General features: G+C 41.2%; 1 protein-coding gene across 1 annotated transcript; it reads left to right on the top strand.

The window, feature by feature from the left end:
* Positions 1 to 17,814: 17,814 nt before the first annotated feature.
* On the top strand, positions 17,815 to 20,546 carry LOC128581460 (tyrosine-protein kinase RYK-like). The gene is given in 1 exon segment (XM_053584328.1): positions 17,815 to 20,546. A coding segment is annotated over 1 exon segment (1,437 nt). The 5' UTR covers positions 17,815 to 18,099; the 3' UTR covers positions 19,537 to 20,546.
* Positions 20,547 to 21,190: the final 644 nt, after the last annotated feature.

Below are 21,190 nucleotides of genomic sequence, written 5' to 3'. Positions count from 1 at the left end.
TATTAAACCCTTCTAGGAGACATAACCTGCAAATATCTTCTCCCATTCTGAGGGCTGTCTGCTTGCTTTACTTACTGTGTTCTTGGCTGCGCAGAAACGTTTTAGTTTGATCAGGGCCCAGTAGTGTATTTTTGAAGCTGTTTCAAATGCCCAGGGGTCCTCCTCATAAAATACTTGCCCAGACCGATTTCTTCAAGAGTTTTCCCAGCACTCTCTTCTAGTATTTTTATAGTTTCGCGTCTTACGTTTAAATCTTTAATCCAGTGAGAGTCTATCTTAGTTAATGGTGAAAGGTGTGGGTCCAGTTTCAGTCTTCTACAGGTCACCAGCCAGTTCACCCAGCACCATTTGTTAAATAGGGAATCTTTTCCCCAATGAATGTTTTTAATTGGCTTCTCAAAGATCAAATAACAGTAAGTAGCTGGGTTCTCTATTTTGTTCCATACATCTACCTTTCTGTTTTTGTGCCAGTACCATGCTGTTTTGATCACTATCAATTTATAGTATAGTCTGAGGTCCGGTAGTGTGATTACTCCTGCTCTGTTTTTATTTCTGAGTAATGTCTTGGCTATTTGAGGCTTTTTCTGATTCCATATAAAATGAAGTATTATTTTTTCAAGATCTTTAACATATAACAGTGAAGCTTTAATAGGGATTGCATTAAAATTGTATATTGCTTTGGGAAGCATGGACATTTTAACAATGTTGATACTTCCCAGCCATGAGCATGGTATGTTTTTCCATTTGTTAACATTTTTAGCTATTTCTTTTCTTAGAGTTTCATAGTTCCCTTTATAGAGATCTTTCACGTCCTTTGTTAGATAAACTCCCAAATATTTCATCTTCTTTGGCACTACTGTGAATGGCATAGAGTCCTTAACTGTTTTTTCAGCATGACTATTGTTGGTATATATAAAGGCTACCGATTTATGGATGTTGATTTTGTAACCTGAGACGCTGCTATATTCCTTGATCACTTCTAAGAGTTTTGTAGTAGAATCCCTGGTGTTTTCCAGATATACAATCATATCATCTGCGAAGAGCAAAAGTTTGATCTCTTTTGACCCTGTATGGATACCCTTGATCGCCTTTTCTTCCCTAATTGTGGTGGCTAAAACTTCCATTACAATGTTAAAGAGCAGTGGAGACAATGCACAGCCTTGTTTGGTTCCTGATCTGAGTGGAAATGATTTCAATTTAACTCCATTCAATATGATATTGGCTGTGGGTTTGCTGTAGATGGCCTCTATCAGTTTAAGAAATGTCCCTTCTATACCAATTTTCTTAAGTGCTCTGATCATGAAGCGATGCTGGATATTATCAAAAACTTTTTCTGCATCTATTGAGAGAATCATATGGTCTTTGTTTTTTAATTTATTTATACACTGAATTATATTTATAGATTTACATATATTGAAGCAGTCTTGAGACCCTGGGATAAAACCGACTTGCTCATGATGTATAATTTGTTTGATGTGTTGCTGGATTCTGTTTCTTAGGATCATGTTGAATATTTTTGCATCTATATTCATTATTGATATTGGTCTATAATTTTCTTTTCTTGTTGGGTCTTTTCCTGGTTTGGGGATCAGGGTGATGTTTGCTTCATAGAACGTGTTGGGTAGTATTCCTTCTTTTTCTATATTTTGGAACAGGTTGAGTAATATAGGTACTAATTCCTCTTCAAAGGTTTTGGTAGAATTCTGATGTGAAGCCCTCTGGTCCCGGGCTTTTCTTTTTAGGGAGATTTGGTATGGTTGATGCTATTTCAGAACTTGATATTGGCCTGTTCAACATTTCCACTTGATTCTGGCTAAGTCTTGGAAGGTGACATGGTTCCAAGGATTGGTTAATTTCCTTCATATTTTCATATTTCTGAGAGTAAAGTTTCTTGTAATATTCATTAAGGATTTTTTGAATTTCTGGGGAGTCTGGTGTTATTTCATCTTTCTCATTTCTGATTGATGAAATTAGAGATTTTACTCTTTTTTTCCTGTTATGTTAGACAAAGGTTTATCTATTTTATTGACCTTTTCAAAAAAACAACATTTTGATTTATTGATCTGTTGTATTATTCTTTTGTTTCCAATTTCATTTAATTCTGCTCTAATTTTGGTTATTTCTTTTCCTCTACTGAATTTGGGGTTGGATTGTTCTTCCTTTTCCAGTTGCTTGAGATGTCCCGTTAAGTCGTTAACTTCATCTCTTTCCGTTCTCTTGAGGAAGGCTTGCAGTGCTATAAATTTCCCTCTTAGGACTGCCTTTGCAGTATCCCATAGGTTCTGATAATTCGTGTCTTCATTGTTGTTTTGTTCCAAAAATTTGTCAATTTCCTTCTTAATCTCATCTCTGACCCAGCTATCATTCAGCATAAGGTTATTTAACTTCCATGTTTTTTGTATGAGTATTCAGGTTCCTGTTGTTACTGAATTCAACTTTTATTCCACGGTCGTCTGAGAAGATGCAGGAAATAATTTCTATTACTTTAAATTTATTGAGGTTAGACTTGTGAGCTAAGATGTGATTCATTTTGGAGTATGTTTCGTGGGCTGATGAGAAGTATGTGTATTCAGTTTTGTTGGGATGAAATGTTCTGTATATGTCTGCTAAATCCAAATGTTGAATGGTTATGTTTAAATCTAAAATTTCTTTGCTCAGCTTCTTACTGGATGATCGATCCAACACTGCCAAAGGAGTGTTGAAATCTCCGACTATTATGGAGCTGGAGGAAATAAAGTTGCTCGTGTCTGTTAGAGTTTCTCTTATAAATTGAGGTGCATTCTGGTTGGGTGCATAAATATTAATAATTGAAATCTCATCATATTGCGTATTACCCTTAACAAATATGAAGTGACTATTCTTATCCTTCCTTACTTTTGTTGGTTTAAAGTCTATTGTATCTGCAAATAGAATTGCAACACCTGCTTTTTTCTGATTACCATTTGCCTGAAATATGGATGCCCATCCTTTCACCCTGCGTCTATATTTGTCTTTTAAGGTAAGATGTGCTTCTGATATGCAGCAAATATCTGGCCTGAGTTTTTGTATACAATCTGCCAACCTGTGCCTCTTTAGAGGACAGTTTAAGCCGTTCACATTAATGGGGAATATTGATAAATCTGGTAAAATTTTGGGTATCAAGTTTTTTGAAAGTCCAGTGGACATTTTTAATCCTTTCACCACTCTGGAAGTTGGAGTTTGATTAAGAGTTTCTGAATGAGTTTACTTTTGTGGTAGAGGATTGAGCTGGTCATTATGGAGGATAGGTCTGAGAATATCCTGAAGAGCTGGTTTGGTTATGGCAAATTTCTTCAACATATGAATGTCATTAAAGTATTTAATTTCTCTATCATAAATGGAACTCAGTTTAGCTGGATACAGGATCCAGGGTAGAAAGTTATTTTGTTTTAGGAGATTAAAAGTCGATGACCACCTTCTTCTGGCTTGAAAAGTTTTAGCAGAGAGATTTGCAGTCATTCTAATATTCTTTCCTTTGAAGGTAATGGATTTCTTACGTCTGGCTGCTTTCAGAATTTTCTCCTTCATATTAACTTTAGTGAAGTTAATTATGATATGCCTGGGGGATGTCTTATTCGGGTTGAGTAATGTTGGGGTTCTGAAACTGTCTGCTATCTGAATTTCAGAATCTCTTGGCATGTCTGGAAAATTCTCTTTCATAATTTCATGGAGAAGAGCCTCTGTGCCCTGCGAACTACTTCATCACTTTCAGGGATTCCAATGAGGCAGATATTAGCCTTCTTTGAATTATCCCAGAGCTCTCTGAGAGAATGATCCACTTTTTGCTCTCCGTTTCTCTTCCTCTTTCAGAGTTTGGGAGTGTTCAAAAACTCTGTCTTCAATATCAGAAAATCCTTTCTTCTGCTTGCTCCACTCTGTTACTGAGGGATTCTATGGCATTTTTGAGATCTTTGAGGGCTGCAAATTCTTGCTTCAGTGTGTCAAAATCTTTGGTGGTTTTGTCTTTAAATTTGTTGAATTCTTGAGACAACTTTTGAATTTCTCCTCGAATTTCTAATTCCAACTTTTGAATTGTTCGTTGAATTTCTAATTCCAAATTTTCCTCCATTCTATTAATCTTGTTTGCAATCCAAATTCTGAATTTGATTTCTGACATCTTGTCCAGCTGTTTATGAGTGGGATCTTCAGTTACATCTGCCATATCTTTCTTTGGGGGGAGGGGGGGTTTGATCTATTCTGGTTATTCATGTTACCAGAGTTTTTCCACTGATTCCGCCCCATGATTATTTTATACCATCTGACTTTTCCCCCGGAGGTTTGTTGAGGACCCGTACAGTGCTACAGCCTGAGAAACTGGGGACCTGTTTGGTGTGGTGGGACTACGTGGCTCTGTCTTGTTTTGATCTGGTTTATGTTTGACCCTAGTGAAACAGTACACTGGGTTGAAGTCTCAGCTGTGGAGAAATACCAGCAATTAAGTCACCCTGCCCCCCACAGGCAACAATTGGAAAAGGAAAATCAACCCTTCCTACAGACACACACGCAGGGCACCACTTGGATGATTGGCTCAGTTCAAAAGGTCAAAATCAATTGTCTCAGTCAGCACCTGTCTCAGGTGGGAGAGTTCAAAAGGTCTCTGGCAACTAGATCACAGGGGTCTGCTAAGAACTCAAATATGACTTGCTCCGGTGCTACATGATATCAGGAGGACCCACCCAGCAAATAGATTAGTCTGGGAAGGTTGATGCCTCCTTCCCCACCTTGTACCTCTGTCACAACTAGTCACTGATAACCCCGCAGGGCTGTGACCCAGTTGCCTCCAATTAGCAGATACTTCAAGGGTTTGCACCTGCCTGAATCACAAGATCTATGTCTGCTCAGCCAGGCCACTGTTCCCTGCCTCTATCTGGCAGGGGGAGGTGAGGCCTGACAACCTCTAGAGCCTGGGGCTGTTCACTCAGTTCCAGCCCCACACCTGATTGATGTTACTGACAGAACAGAACAACTTTGCGGGAATTTGTTTCTGTCCCTGCTAAATTCCCCTGCAGAAGAGAAGCTGTTTTGAGTTCCCAGAACCTGTGCCTCAGGCCCTGTTTGTGCTGCTGTATGGTCTCAGGTGTAGTTTGTATTCACAGCATGGTTACCTGTAAGTTCCAGCCTCTGCCTGCCCTCCTTTGTTTAAGCTGATGGTCCCCTGGGGGCCTGGTGCGTCTTAGGCTCATTAAAGCCATCCTCTCATTCAGCTCCACCCTGGGAATCTTCTGACTCTGTGCATGCGTTTTCTACTCCCCATGCTCCACACCGGCCGGTACCGCCTCAGGAAAACCCTTTACTCACGGGGCCTGTGTTTCCATCCCAGATCTGTTCCATGGTGGTTGCCACCTGAGAAGATGGCTGGCCTCCTCTGGTTGCCCAGAGAGACAGGGGGTGTGACTTCAGAATATCCAGGGGTGAGCCCTATTGTTGAAAAACAGCTGCGACTCTGTGCCTCAGGGCACCGCTGCTCAGGTTTGGTTTCCTCTCAGCTAACCATCCTCTCCTCACTCCTGTGCCACAGAATCAGCACTGACCAACTGCAGTCCAGGCCCTGTCCACACCCCTTGAGAAATCATGCAAGAATCTGGACTCCTGGGGGACAGGCCTCCAGACCTGAGAGTGAGAGTGGAGGGGAGTGCTGGGAGCTCAGAATTGCACGTAGAGAATATATACAGTTTTACACAGTTTTATGCCTGGCAGGAAAGCACCATGGCACCCTCATAGGGGAGGTAGGTCCAGTTTTTAGAGGGTCCCTCCCATGGAGTATAGTGGGAGGACTTTTGAACTCTGCTCCTTTGTGTGTGGGGTACTCCAAGCCGTTCTCATGGGGGAGGGGATTCCCATCCTCTTGGTAACGGATTTTGTACCTTTTATTTGTATCCTTGGGGTTGCAGCTCGCCTCAGCAGGCTTGATGTGTGTTCTTCAACCTTCTCTCTTGGTGTAGCTCTAATCCAACAGGTTACTTGCTAAATTTCTGTCCTTTAACTCTTCTTCTTGATGGGAGCCTCTGTGGAAAGCTGGCTTCAGTCAGCCATCTTGATTCTGCCCCTTCATCTGTCTTCTTTAGAGAAGGTTCTATTCATGACTCTTGTCCATTGATATATGGGGTTGTTGGCTTTTTTCATGTGGATTAATTTGAATTCTCTACAGATCACAGTTATCAAGCTTTTGTCTGATTCAAACTATGCAAATATCCTTTGCCATTCTGTAGGTTGTCTATTTGCTTTGCCTATTGTATCCTTAGCTGTATAGAAGCTTTTCCGTTTAATGAAGTCCTATTTGTTTATTTTTGTTGTTGTTGCAACTGCCACTGCAGTCTTCTTCATGGAGTCTTTCCCAAAGCCAATATCTTCCAGTGTTTTTCCTATGCTTTCTTTGAGGATTTTTATTGTTTCATGCCTAACATTTAAGTCCTTTATACATCATGAATCAATTCTTGTGACCAGAGAAAGGTGTGGGTCCAGTTTCAGTCTTCTACATGTGAATATCCAGTTCTCCCAACACCATTTATTGAATAGGGAGTCTTTCCCCCAGTGTATGTTCTCGTTTGGTTTATAAAAGATTAGGTGGTTGTAAAATGTTAGTTTTATTTCCTGGTTTTCTATTCTATTCCAAATGTCTATGTCTCTATTTTTGTGCCTGTGCCATGCTGTCTTGACCACTGTGGCTTTGTAATACAGCCTAAAATCTGGTGTGCTGATGCCCCCAGGTTTGTTTTTATTACTAAGAACTTCTTAGCTATACAGGTTTTTTTCTGGTTTCACACAAAACGCAGAATTCTTTTTTCCAAGTCTTCAAAGTACACTGTTGGTATTTTGATAGGGATGGCATTGAATCGGTAGATTGCTTTGGGAAGTATAGATATTTTAACAATGTTGAATCTTCCCAGCCATGAGCATGGTATGTTTTTCATTTGTTAATATCCTCTGCTATTTCCTTTCTTAGGGTTTCATAATTTTTTTTATAGAGGTCCATCACCTCTTTTGTTAGGTATATTCCTAGTTATTTCATTTTCTTTGAAGCTATGGTGAAGGGAGTTGTGTCCTTAATTAACCTTTCATCTTGGCTGTTATTGACATATACAAAGGCTACTGACTTGTAGACATTGATTTTATGTACTGAGAAATTATTGTACTTTTTGATGACTTCCAGGAGTCTTGTGGTTGAGTTCTTGGGGTTCTCTAAGTATAAGATCATGTCGTCAGCAAAGAGGGAGAGTTTGACCTCCTCTGCTCCCATTTGGATTCCCTTTATTTCCTTGTCTTGCCTAATTGTATTGGCTCGAACTTCCAGCACTATGTTGAATAGAAGGAACAACCTTGTTGTTCAACCTTGTTCAACTATGTTGAATAGAGGACAACCTTGTCTGGTTCCAGTTCTAAGAGGAAAAGCTTTCATTTTTACTCCATTCAGTAAAATATTGGCTGTGGGATTGTCATAGATAGCTTCAATCAGTTTAGAAATGTGCCACCTATGCCTATACTCTTCAGTGTTCTAATTAGAAAAGGATGCTGGATTTTATCAAATGCTTTTTCTGCATCTATTGAGAGGATCATGTGATCTTTATTTTTGCCTCTGTTAATATGGTGGATAACGTATATGGACTTGCATATGTTAAACCAGCCTTGCATCCCTGGGATGAAGCCTACTTGATCATGATGAATGACGTTTTTGATGATAAGCTGTAATCTATTGGCTAGGATTTTGTTGAGAATTTTTGCGTCTATGTTCATGAGTGAGATTGGTCTGAAATTCTCCTTTTTGTTTGCGTCTTTTCCTGGGTTTGGTATCAGGGTGATGTTTGCTTCATAGAATGTGTTGGGGAAGATTCCTTCTTCCTCAATTTTTTGGAATAATTTCTGCAGTACAGGAATAAGCTCTTCCTTGAAGGTTTGATAGAATTCTGGAGTGACGCCATCTGGACCAGGGCATTTTTTGGTTGGAAGCTTTTTTATTGTTTCTTGGATCTCAGTGCTTGAAATTGGTCTGTTCAGGAGCTCTATTTCTTCCTGGCTGAGTCTAAGGAGAGGCTGTGATTCCAAATATTTATCCATTCCCTTCACATTGTCAAATTTCTGGGCATAGAGTTTCTGGTAGTATTCAGAGATGATCTCTTGTATCTCTGTGGGATTAGTTGTTATTTCCCCTTTATCATTTCTGATTGAGGTTACTAGAGATTTTAATTTTCTATTCCTCGTTAGTCTGGCCAATGGTTTATCTATTTTATTTATTTTTTCAAAAAACCAACTCCTTGTTTCATTAATTTTCTGAATGGTTCTTTTGTTTTCAATTTCATTGATCTCTGATTTGATTTTGGATATTTCTTTTCTTGTACTGAGTTTAGGCTGAGATTGTTCTTCTTTTTCCAATTCCATAAGATGGCTTGTGAGATTGTTGATATGCTCTCTTTCTGTTTTTCGAATGTAGGCATCTAAAGCGATGAGTTTTCCTCTCAAAACTGCTTTTGCAGTATCCCACAGGTTTTGGTAGCTTGTGTCTTCATTGTTGTTACGCTGAAGGAAGTTAATGATTTCCTGTTTTATTTCTTCCTGCACCCATCTGTTATTCAACAGAAGATTGTTTAATTTCCATGCCTTTGGGTGGGGTCGAGCATTTTTGTTAGAGTTGAGTTCCACATTTAGTGCCTTATGGTCTGAGAAGATACAAGGTAAAATTTCAATTCTTTTGATTCTGTTGATATTTGTTTTGTGTCCCAGGATATGATCAATTTTGGAGAATGTTCCATGGGGTGATGAGAAGAATGTATATTGTTTATCTTTGGGGTGGAGTGTTCTATATGCGTCTATCAAGCACAGTTGTTCTAGGGTCTCATTTAAATCTCTTATATCTTTGTTTAATTTCTGTTTAGAGGATCTGTCCAGCTCTGTAAGAGGAGTGTTAAAGTCCCCTGTCATTATGGTATTATCAGATATCATATTGTTCAGATTGAGTAAGGTCTGTTTCAAGAATCTGGGACCATTTAAATTTCTGCATAAATATTTAGAATTGAAACATCTTCTTGTTGTATTTTTCCCTTGACCAATATAAAGTGACCATCTTTGTCTTTTTTGACTTTAGTTGCTTTATATCCACATGTATCTGAAAATAAGATTGCAACTCCTCTTTTCTTCTGTATTCCATTTGCCTGAAAAATTGTCTTCCAACCCTTGACTTGGAGCTTTAATTTGTCTTTTGAAGACAGGTGTGTTTCTTGCAGATGGCAAATGGATGGCTTGTGTTTTTTACTCCAGTTAGCCAATCTATGTCTCTTCAGTAGGGAATTCAAGCCATTAACATTTATTGAGATAATTGATAAGTGTGGTAGTATTCTATTCGTCTTATTTTGTGAGCGTCCGTTGCTTAGTTTTATCTTTTGCATCAGTGTGGAGGTTAGGTTCTGTCCTTAAATTTCTGAGTTCTTACTTTGCTGCTGATCCATTGTGGTGGTCAGTGTGCAGAACAGGTTGAAGTATTTCCTGTAGAGCTGGTCTTGTTGTGGCGAATTTCCTCAATGTTTGTATATCCGTAAATGATTTGATTTCTCCGTCAATTTTGAAGCTTAGCTTAGCAGGGTACAGAATTCTGGGCTGGAAATTGTTCTGTTTAAGTAGATTAAAGGTAGATGACCATTGTCTTCTTGCTTGGAAAGTTTCATTAGCGAAATCTGCGGTCACTCTGATGGATTTGCCACTGTAGGTCAACTGGTGCATACTCCTGGCAGCTTGCAGAATCTTTTCTTTTGTCTTGACTTTGGACAGGTTCATCACAATGTGTCTTGGAGAAGCTCGGTTAGAGTTGAGGCGACCTGGGGTCCGATATCCCTCTGAAAGCAGTGTGTCAGAATCTTTGGTGATATTTGGGAAATTTTCTTTTATAATATTCTCCAGTATGGCTTCCATTCCTCTGGGGCATTCTTCTTCCCCTTCTGGGATTCCTATAACTCATATGTTGGAATGCTTCATGAAGTGCCATAATTCTGACAGTGAACGTTCTGCTTTCTCTCTCTTCTTTTCTGCCTCTTTTACTATCTGAGTTATCTCGAGAAGTTTGTCTTCTACCTCTGAAATTCTTTCTTCTGCATGGTCTAACCTGTTGCTGATACTTTCCATTGCATCTTTAAGTTCCCTAATTGACTGTTTCAGTTCCTTCAGGTCTGCTATATCCTTTTTATATTCTTCATATCGTTCATCTCTTATTTGATTCTGTTTTTGGATTTCCTTTTGGTTATTTTCCACTTTATTAGCAGTTTCCTTCATTGTTTTCATCATTTCTTTCATTGTTTTCAACATGTGTATTCTAAATTCCCTTTCTGTCATTCCAAACATTTCTTTATAGGTGGAATCCTCTCCAGTAGCTACCTCATGGTCCCTTGGCGTGGTTGTTCTGGACTGGTTCTTCATGTTGCCTGGAGTTTTCTGCTGATTCTTCCTCATGAGTGATTTCTTTTATCTGTTTCCTTGCCCTAATTTTCCTTTCCCTTCCTCTTGCTCTTTAAGTTCTCGTGCAGTTGCGGGCAGGTTTAGACTGATTGAACACACACGACCACTTGCCGTTTTCCCACTGTTTTAGTCCTTCTCTTGGGGTCCAGAAGTCTCTCGCTGACTCCCTGTATCCTCACAGGGGTGATGAGAGGCAGATCCCACCAGCCAGAGATGCCTGGAGTCCTATATCCCCAGACTCACGGTGCCCAGATGCAAGGAAGCTGTTACTCGGCCGCCATCTTGCTCTCCCCCCCAGGTGGCACATTTCTAAAACTGATTGAAGCTATCTATGACAAATCCACAGCTAATATTTTACTGAATGGAGTAAAACTGAAAGCTTTTCCTCTTAAAACTGGAACCAGACAAGGTTGTCCTCTGTCACCTTTACTATTCAACATATCGCTGGAAGTTCTAGCCAATATAATTAGGGAAGACAAGGAAATAAAGGGCATCCAAATGGGAGCAGAAGAGGTCAAACTCTCCCTCTTTGCTGATGACATGATCTTATACTTAGAGAATCGCAAAGATTCAACCACAGGACTCTTAGAAGTCGTAAAAAAATACAGTAATGTTTCAGGATATAAAATCAATGTCCACAAGTCAGTAGACTTTGTATACGCCAATAACAGTGAAGATGAGAAGCTAATTAAGGACACAACTGCCTTCACCATAGTTTCAAATAAAGTATAATAGCTAGGAATATGCCTAATGAAGGAGGTGAAGGACCTGTATAATGAAAATTATGAAATCCTCAGAAAGGAAATAGCAGAGGATTTTAACAAATGGAAGAACACACCATGCTCATGGATGGGCAGAATCAACATTGTTAAAATGTCTATACTTCCCAAAGGACTCTACCTATTCAATGCCATTCCTATCAAAATACCAACATCGTCCTTTAAGGTTTGGAAAAAATGATTTTGTGTTTTGTATGGAATCAGAAAAAAACCCATATAGCTAAGGCAGTTCTTAGTAATAAAAATAAAGCTGGGGGCATCAACATACCAGATTTTAGTCTGTACTACAAAGCCATAGTGGTCAAGACAGCATGGTACTGGCACAAAAACAGAGATGTAGACACTTGGAATGGAATAGAAAAGCAAGAAATGAAACTACCATCTTACAACCACCTAATCTTTGATAAACCAAACAAGAATATACCTTGGGGGAAAGACTCCCTATTCAATAAATGGTGTTCGCAGAACTGGATATCCACATGTAAAAGACTGAAACTAGACCTACACTCACAAAAATTGATTCAAGATGGATAAAGGACTTAAATTTAAGGCATGCAACAATAAAAATCCTCAAAGAAAGCATAGGAAAAACACTGGAAGATATTGGCCTGGGGAAAGACTTCATGAAGAAGACTGCCATGGCAATTGCAATAACAACAAAAATAAAGAAATAGGACTTCATTAAACTGAGAAGCTTCTGTACAGCCAAGGAGCCAACAACCAAAGCAAAGAGACAACCTACACAATGGGAAAGGATATTTGCATATTTTCAATCAGACAAAAGCTTGATAAGTAGGATCTATAGAGAACTCAAATTAATCCACATGAAAAAAGCCAACAATCCCATATATCAATGGGCAAGAGACATGAATAGAACCTTCTCTAAAGAAGACAGATGAATTGCTAACAAACATATGAAAAAATGCTCATCATCTCTCTATATTAGAGAAATGGAAATCAAAACCACCCTGAGATACCATCTAACCCCAGTGAGAATGGCCCACATCACGAAATCTCAAAACTGCAGATGCTGGCGTGGATGTGGAGAGAAGGGAACACTTTTACACTGCTGGTGGGACTGCAAACTAGTACAACTTTTCTGGAAGGAAGTATGGAGAAACCTCAAAGCACTCAAGCTAGACCTCCCATTTGATCCGGCAATCCCATTGCTGGGCATCTACTCAGAAGGAAAAAAATCCTCTTATCATAAGGACACTTGTACTAGACTGTTTATTGCAGCTCAATTTACAATCACCAAAATGTGGAAACAGCCTAAATGCCCACCCACCCAGGTATGGATTAACAAGCTGTGGTATATGTATACCATGGAATACTATTCAGCCATTAAAAAAAATGGAGACTTTACATCCTTCGTATTAACCTGGATGGAAGTGGAAGACATTATTCTTAGTAAAGCATCACAAGAATGGAGAAGCATGAATCCTATGTACTCAATTTTGATATGAGGACAATTAATGACAATTAAGCTCATGGGGGGGGAAGGAAAGGTAGAGAGAGGGAAGGAGGGAGAGGGGTGGTGCCTTGGTGTGTGCCACATCTTCTGGGGGCAAGACATGAGCAAGAGGGACTTTACCTAACAAATGCAATCAGTGTAACCTGGCTTATTGTACCCCCAATGAATCCCCAACAATAAAAAAAAAAAAAGAAAGAAATCTGCAGTCAACCTGATGAATTTGCCCCTATAGGTCAACTGGCACTTACTCCTGACAACTTGAAGATTTTTTTTCTTTTGTCTTGACGTGGGACAGGTTCATCAGAATGTATCTTGGAGAAGCTCTGTTAGAGTTGAGGTGACCTTGGTTCTGATATCCCTCTGAAAGGAGTGTGCCAGAATCTTTAGTGTATTTGGGAAATTTTTAATATTTTTAATATTCTCTAGTATGGCTTCCATTCCCCTGGGTCATTCTTCTTCCCCTTCTGGGATACCTCTATCTCATATGTTTGAATGCTTCATAGAGTCGCATAATTCTGTCAGTGAACGTTTTGCTTTCTCTCTCTTCTTTTCTGCCTCTTTAATTCTCTGAGTTATCTCAAGGGCTTTGTCCTCTACCTCTGAGATTCTTTCTTCTGCGTGGTCTAATCTGTTGTTGATACTTTCTATTACATCTTTAAGTTCCCTAATTGACTGCTTCAGTTCCTTGAGCTCTGCTATATCCTTTCTATATTCTTCATATCATTCATCTCTTATTTGATAATACGAGATTTATCTGTTTTTGGATCCCTTTTGGTTATTTTCCACTTTATCAGTAGTTTCCTTCATTGTTTCCATCATTTCCTTCATTGTTTTCATCATCTAAACAAGTCACTAAATTCCCTTTCTGTCATTTCTAACATTTCTTTATATGTGGAATCCTCTGCAGTAGCTACCTCATAGTCTCTTGGGGTAGGGGGTTGCTCTGGACTGGTTTTTCATGTTGCGAGGATTTTTCTGCTGATTCTTCCTCATGAGTGTTTTCTTTTATCTGTTTTCTTGCCTTAATTTTCCTTTCACTTCCTCTTGCTCTTTAAGTTACCATGACTCTGAGCTAGGGTTTTGATGAGTCCTTTTGCTACCAGACCAGAAAGATAAGACTATTGAAGAGCAAGAATGGGGAAAAGATTAAAAAGAAAAGAAAAAAGAGAAAGGAGAGGGGGTGACTAAAATATAGTATTGACAATAAGAAGAGAGGCACAGAAAGAGGGAGACAAGAGCAAAATTGGTGTATAGTAGGGTAGTTGGACCCAACCTTAAAACCCCCCCAACCTCTGGGGGTGCTGGGTTGGGTGGTTCCCTTGAGGTCAGCAGGTCTTTTCAGCCTGTTCAGACACAGTACCCCACTCCACCAAGTAGAGAAGAAAGACAAAAATGGTATAAATCAAACCAAAACAACCAAACAGCAAACTTTATGAGATAAAATTGGGGGAAAACCAAATAATAGGGGTAGAAATACTAGCAAAAATGAAGTTCTAATTGTTAAAGATGGCAACAATGGAAAATTATATTTAAACTAGAAAAATGAAGAAAGAAAGAAAGAAAAATCTAGAGGGAAAATGTTGAAATTTAAAAAGAAAACAAAACAAAAATAAAAAACAAAGCAGTATATATATCTTACTGAATATTGTCTGGGCAATAGGAGATCTTCTGGGGTATGAGATGTTGATCACAATGCTTATACAGCTATACAAGATGGAGACTGGAGGCCTCTGTTGATTTCTCAAACCCTGCAGGGTGGAGAGCCTAAATATCTCCTCAGCCCACTTAACAGGAACTTTAAACTGTTAACCTTGGCTAAGCAGAAGCTTTCCCAGGAAAGCACTTGTCACTGTGATGGCTCCTGAAGTGGCTGCCCACTTACCCAGTGTGCCAAAACCAGTCTCACTGTATACTCCTGAGGGCCAAGGCTATAAGGCATCTCAGTCCCCACCTTTAGGCTATTCAGTCACTAGATTACTCACCCAAGGTCTCCTCCCTGATCCTCACTCTGCAAACCTGAGGGTGGAGCGTGCCAGGGTAGTTCTTCTACAATGGCTCCACACAGCCCTAAACCAAACACTATTAGCGCCATTTGGCTCAGTGGCTCAGTCCGGGGGCCCTAGACAATGCTTAAAGTCCTCTGCACTCTCGCCCAAGTTCTCCCAAGGTAGTTCCAACTGAGTGCCAAGTCAAAAAATACCCCAAAAAACAAAAAATACAACTCACATGTAAGGCCTTTCCAGTTTGCAATCCCACTGCTGCTGTACTTACTGCTGCCAGCGGGATTGTACCAAACAAACACATGCAACCACTTGCCAGTTCTCCACTGCTTTTGTCCTCCGCATGGGGTCCAGAAGTCCCTTGCTGACTCTCTGTTCCCAAAGGGATGTTTCTGGGAAGAACCCACCAGTCAGAGATGCCTGGAGTCTTCTCTCCCCCAGTCTCACTGTGTCCTGTTGCAAGGAAGCTGTTACTCGGCTGCCATCCTTTTCCTCCCCTCCTTTACCCAGGATTATTAAATTTATGGGAACTTGAATAGCCTTTGGTCTCATTTACTTAATTTATGAGAGCTTCTTTTATTTATAAGCCAATTTTGGTACCATATATGTACATACACAAAACACTGAAACATATAAACACCCATGTTTCAATAGCTTTTATTTCAGAACCCTAGCCACCGGACCCTCTAAAGTTCCACACAAATCTGTATTATTATTTCTATTTCTCTCTTTCTCTTTCCATAGGGGGTGTCCCTGTATCTCAGCCAGGTTACCTCCATGGACAGAGATGTCTTTCAGTCTCCTAGACCTTAGGACAGTGATGTCTTCTAATCTCTCAGACTGCAGGATAAAGGTGTCTTTTAACCTCTCAGACCTTAGAACTTGTTGCAAGAGAAACCACCAATGAAGGTGTCTTTCAGCCTGGCAAACCTTGGACTCTATTTGTAATACTATCAACAGCAAATCCTAAGCAGGCAGAAAACAGAGACAGAGAACTTAACAGACTCCACATCTACATAACACATACTCAGTATGAAGAGATATTCAACAGGGTGTAGTAATCCTAGCACTCTTAGAAGCCTGTAATCCTTGCTTAAAGTCCGGAGTTTGAGACCAGCCTGAATAATAGGGAGACCCTATCTCTACTAAAGAAAAACTAGCCAGACATAGAGGCACACACCTGTAGTCCTAGATACTCGGGAGGCTCAAGCAGGAGGATGGAGTTTGAGGTTGCTGTGAGCTATGATGCCAGAGTGAGACTCTGTTTCAAAACAAAAGAAAAAAGACTGCAGTGTTACGTAATAGCCCTAGGAGTGCCAAATCAAAACAGATTAGTTTCCTCTTTCAAAAATGGTTGAGATGGGGGTGGTGCCTGTGGCTCAAAGGAGTAGGGTGCTGGCCCCATATGCTGGAGGTGGTGGGTTCAAACCCAGCCCTGGCCAAAAACTGCAAAATAAAAAAATAAATAAATAAAATTAAAAAAAAATGGTTGAGGGGCTTGGCGCCTGTGGCTCAAGTGGCTAAGAAGACAGCCACGTACACCAGAGCTGGTGGGTTTGAATCCAGGTCTGGCCTGCCAAACAACAATGAAAACTACAACCAAAAAATAGCTGGGCATTGTGGCTGGGCCTGTAGTCCCAGCTACTTGGGAGGTTGAGGCAAGAGAAACACTTAAGCCCAGGAGTTGGAGGTTGCTGTGACCTCTGATGCCACAGCACACTACTCAGGGTGACAGCTTGAGGCTTTGTCTCAAAAAAAAAAAAAGGGAGAGAGATTAAAGATGGCGGCTAACAGCTTCCCTGCAACTGGGAACAGCAAGTCTGGGGAGACAAGACTCCAGGCATCTCTGACTGGTGGGATCTGCCTATAATCATCTCTTTGAGGATACAGGAGCCAGCAAGGGACTGCTGGACCCCAAGAGGACAAAAACAGTGGAAAACTGGCAAGTGGTTGCGTGTGTTCGATCGACCTAATCATGCCGGCAACTGTAAGTACAAGCAGCAGTGAGACTGCAAACTGGAAAGGCCTTACCTGTGAACTGTTTTGGTGTTCTTGGACTTGGCATGCAGTTGAACTGCCTTGGGGAGAGCTTGAGCAGGAGGGTGGAGAATTTTGGGCATTGCCTGGGGCCCCAGACTGAGCCACTGAGCTGGGCGCAGGAAGCCATTGTGAAAGAACTGCCCCGGCAAGCTCCGCCCTCAGGGTCTCAGAGCAAGGATTCCGGGTCAAAGTAACCTACTGACTGAGCAGCCTAAAGGCGGGGGCTGAGCTGCCTTATAGCCTTAATCCTTAGGGGCAGAGTGAGATGGTTTTGGCACACTGGAGCATTGGGCTGTTACCCTGGGTACAGTGCCATGACATCACAGCTCATAGCAACCTCAAACTCCTGGGCTTGGTGCCACCCAGACCTCCGTAAGAGCTGTGCAGTGACTCCCGACCGGTGACCCACACCTACCGGGCCTCCACATACCCTGACCAGGAACTGCGGGAGCCACGCAACCCTACGTCCTCCCTCCTGTGTCCTCCCAGCTTCCACACTAGCCCGTTCATCTGGACAGGGACTCTGGTAGCTGTGTGCCCTTTAGAGCCCTCCCTGCCTCTGCGCAGAGCTCTTCCCCTGGCCAGAGACTGCTGGAGCTTTGGGTTCTCTGTGCCAAAGTCAATGGGCGCCTGGCACTCCCAGAACTGTGCCCACCATCCCCAGCGCTGTTGCTGGATCCGGGTGTGTCACAAACTGGAGCTGCTTCCACAACCAGAACTCCCTACTAGAGCAGACCCAGAGGAACTACACAGGGTCACTCCCTACAAAGATCTAGCAACAATAGAGTGATCCGCGAGCAGCTCCCTTCAGTGGAGATGCTGCTGAAGAGGCGGCGGCATCGGAGCGCTCCGGCGGTCTGAATCGGTGGCTGGCTGCCACGGGCTGGCGGTATGATGAGTTGGGCGGCCATCCAGGCTCCGGCTGTGAGGGGCTCGGGGCGGGGGTGGGCGGCGGGTGGCAGACTCTCCTCCACGGCGGCGGTGGTGGTGGCCAAGCGCGCGGCGGCGCAGCTGGGGCCTCTGGGCTGGGGCCGCCTCCCTGCTGCTTCTGCTGGTGCTGTTGCCACTGCTGCCGGCGCCTGGCGCTGCAGCCGCCCCGGCCCCGCGGCTCCCAGAATTGCCGCCTGCGGCCGCGGGACCCAACGTGAGCCTGTACCTGAGCGAGGATGAGGTGCACCGGCTGATCGGTCTTGATGCAGAACTTTATTATTTGAGAAACGACCTTATTAGTCACTATGCTCTATCTTTTAATCTGTTAGTACCCAGTGAGACAAATTTCCTGCACCTCACTTGGCATGCAAAGTCCAAGGTTGAATATAAGCTAGGATTCCAAGTAGATAATTTTGTGGCTATGGACATGCCCCCGGTCAATATTTCTGTTCAGGGGGAAGTTCCACGCACTTTATCAGTGTTTCTGGTCGAGCTCTCCTGTACCGGCAAAGTAGATTCTGAAGTTATGATATTAATGCAGCTCAATTTGACAGTAAATTCTTCAAAAATTTTTACAGTCCTAAATTTTAAATGAAGGAAAATGTGCTACAAAAAACTTGAAGAAGTAAAAACTTCAGCTTTGGACAAAAACACCAGCAGAACTATTTATGATCCTGTACATGCAGCTCCAACCACTTCTACACGTGTGTTTTATATCAGTGTAGGGGTTTGTTGTGCAGTAATATTTCTCGTAGCAATAATATTAGCTGTTTTGCACCTTCATAGTATGAAAAGGATTGAACTGGATGACAGCATCAGTGCCAGCAGCAATTCCCAAGGGCTATCTCAGCCGTCCACCCAGACAACTCAGTATCTGAGAGCTGACCTGCCCAATAATGCAACTCCTATCACCAGCTCCTCAGGTTATCCTACCTTGCGGATAGAGAAGAATGACCTGAGAAGTGTCACTCTTTTGCAGGCCAAAGCCACGGTGAAGGATATAGCAATATCCAGGGAGAGGATAACTCTAAAAGATGTACTGCAAGAAGGTACTTTTGGGCGTATTTTCCATGGAATTTTAGTAGATGAAAAAGATCCAAATAAAGAAAAGCAAGCATTTGTAAAAACAGTTAAAGATCAAGCTTCTGAAATTCAGGTGACGATGATGCTCACTGAAAGTTGTAAGCTGCGAGGTCTTCATCACAGAAATCTTCTTCCTATTACTCATGTGTGTATAGAAGAAGGAGAAAAGCCCATGGTGATACTGCCTTACATGAATTGGGGGAATCTTAAGTTGTTTCTACGGCAGTGCAAACTAGTAGAGGCCAATAATCCACAGGCCATTTCTCAACAAGATTTGGTACACATGGCTATTCAGATTGCCTGTGGAATGAGCTACCTGGCCAGAAGGGAAGTCATCCACAAAGACCTGGCTGCTAGGAACTGTGTCATTGATGACACACTTCAAGTTAAGATCACAGATAATGCTCTCTCCAGAGACTTATTCCCTATGGACTATCACTGTTTGGGGGACAATGAAAACAGGCCAGTTCGGTGGATGGCTCTTGAAAGTCTGGTTAATAATGAGTTCTCTAGCGCGAGTGATGTGTGGGCCTTTGGAGTGACGTTGTGGGAGCTTATGACTCTGGGCCAGATGCCTTACGTGGACATTGACCCCTTTGAGATGGCCGCGTACTTGAAAGATGGTTACCGAATAGCCCAGCCAATCAACTGTCCTGATGAACTATTTGCTGTGATGGCCTGTTGCTGGGCCTTAGATCCAGAAGAGAGACCCAAGTTTCAGCAGTTGGTACAGTGTCTCACAGAGTTCCACGCAGCCCTGGGAGCCTATGTCTGATTGATTCTTCTTCACAATCCCATAGCATCAGGAAGGAGGAAGGGGCCTGTCGGGGCTCCCTGGAGCCTGTCACAGATACTTCCTACATTTCGTGTATCACAGTGCCACCAGAAGCACATTTGTCTTCCAGAACACTGTGACTTAGGAATGCTTTAGAATCTGAACTTTTTAAGATAGACTTAATAATGTGGAATATTTTCTAGATATCACTTTTACTAGGTTGAACTGAAAGAGTTTTTGTAAATTTTTGGCCAAAATTATTTTAAGACATAGTTACTTTGGACTAGGGGTGCATTCTTACAAAATAAATAGTTTTTTAAATTGTTAGACACAGATATTTGGAATAGCTATCTTAGTGCCAACTGCATTTTATTTTTTTACTTATCAAAATAATGTAGGTGACTCACCTTTAAAGATTTTTTAAATATTGTTTTTATTGCTACTCTTATTGAAATATCGTTTGTCTTCATGATGCAATACTTTTCTTTAGAAAGGAAGACGGCATAAAAAAAGGTGTCTGGTTTGCTTTGTACAAGAAAAGGCAATATTGGAGGAAGAAAACATAAAAACTAGAAGAAAAAAAATGAAAGAATTTTTTAAAGTGCTTGTTAGAAACAAACTGCCCTTGCATGGAAAATTGTTTACCTTTTAGTGAAAAGGATTTCTGCTTTTTTGTTTTTTTGAAGAAACAAACAAAAGCTGAGTTCTCAGTACATCCTAAATTTGGCAAAAATTAGCCTTTCTGTGAGCCAGAAGGGGATTGAGGAAGATCTATAGTAAGCAATGGTGAATTTATTTATTTTTACTCTCTGGAAAAGGAGATAATACAGTCCCAGAAAGTGAAATCATGTTTCTAAGGTTAAGATTCCCTTTTATTGCACCTAGAATAGTGCTGTGTACAGAGTGGGTGCTTGAGTAGTTGTTTTAAAAAAAAAATGTGAACTAAATTTTGTGCTTATCTTCAAGACTGGCTTAAGTATAAAATTGTTTTTTAAAACACTTGAAAAATTAAAGGATTTGTTTTATTAAAAAAAACAAACAAACAAACAATAGAGTGATCCTTCTGGGGTCTAATCTTGGAGAGACACCTCCCCAACTCTGAGGACATCCAGAGGCAATGGTGAAAAACAATCATGAGGTGAAATCAACAGAAAAACTCTGGCAATATGAATAATCAGAGTAGATCAACTCCCCCAAGGATCAATGGTGCAGAAACAGCACAAGACCCCATGCACAAACAAATAGCTGAGATGTCAGAAATTGAATTCAGGATCTGGATAGCAAATAAGATCAAATTAGAATTCCAAAAGTTATCTCAAGAATTCAACGGATTCAAAAACCAAATGACCAAAGATTTCGACACATTGAGACAAGAAGTTGCATCCCTCAAAGATCTGAGAAACACAGTAGAATCCCTCAGTAACAGAATGGAGCAAGCAGAAGAAAGGATTTCTGACATTGAAGACAAAGCTTTCGAATGCTCCCAAACCCTCAAAGAAGAAGAGAAATGGAGAGCAAAAACAGACCACTCTCTCAGAGAGCTCTTGGATAATTTGAAGAAAACTAATATTCATCTTATAGGGATCCCCAAAAGTGACGAAGTGGCTTCACAAGGCACAGAGTCTCTTCTTCACGAGATTATGAAGGAGAACGT

The sequence above is a fragment of the Nycticebus coucang genome, chromosome 3, assembly GCF_027406575.1.
Source record: "Nycticebus coucang isolate mNycCou1 chromosome 3, mNycCou1.pri, whole genome shotgun sequence".
Lineage (NCBI taxonomy): Eukaryota > Metazoa > Chordata > Mammalia > Primates > Lorisidae > Nycticebus > Nycticebus coucang.
The sequence above is the reverse complement of the archived record's forward strand: the minus strand, read 5'-3'. Positions and strand labels throughout refer to the sequence as shown.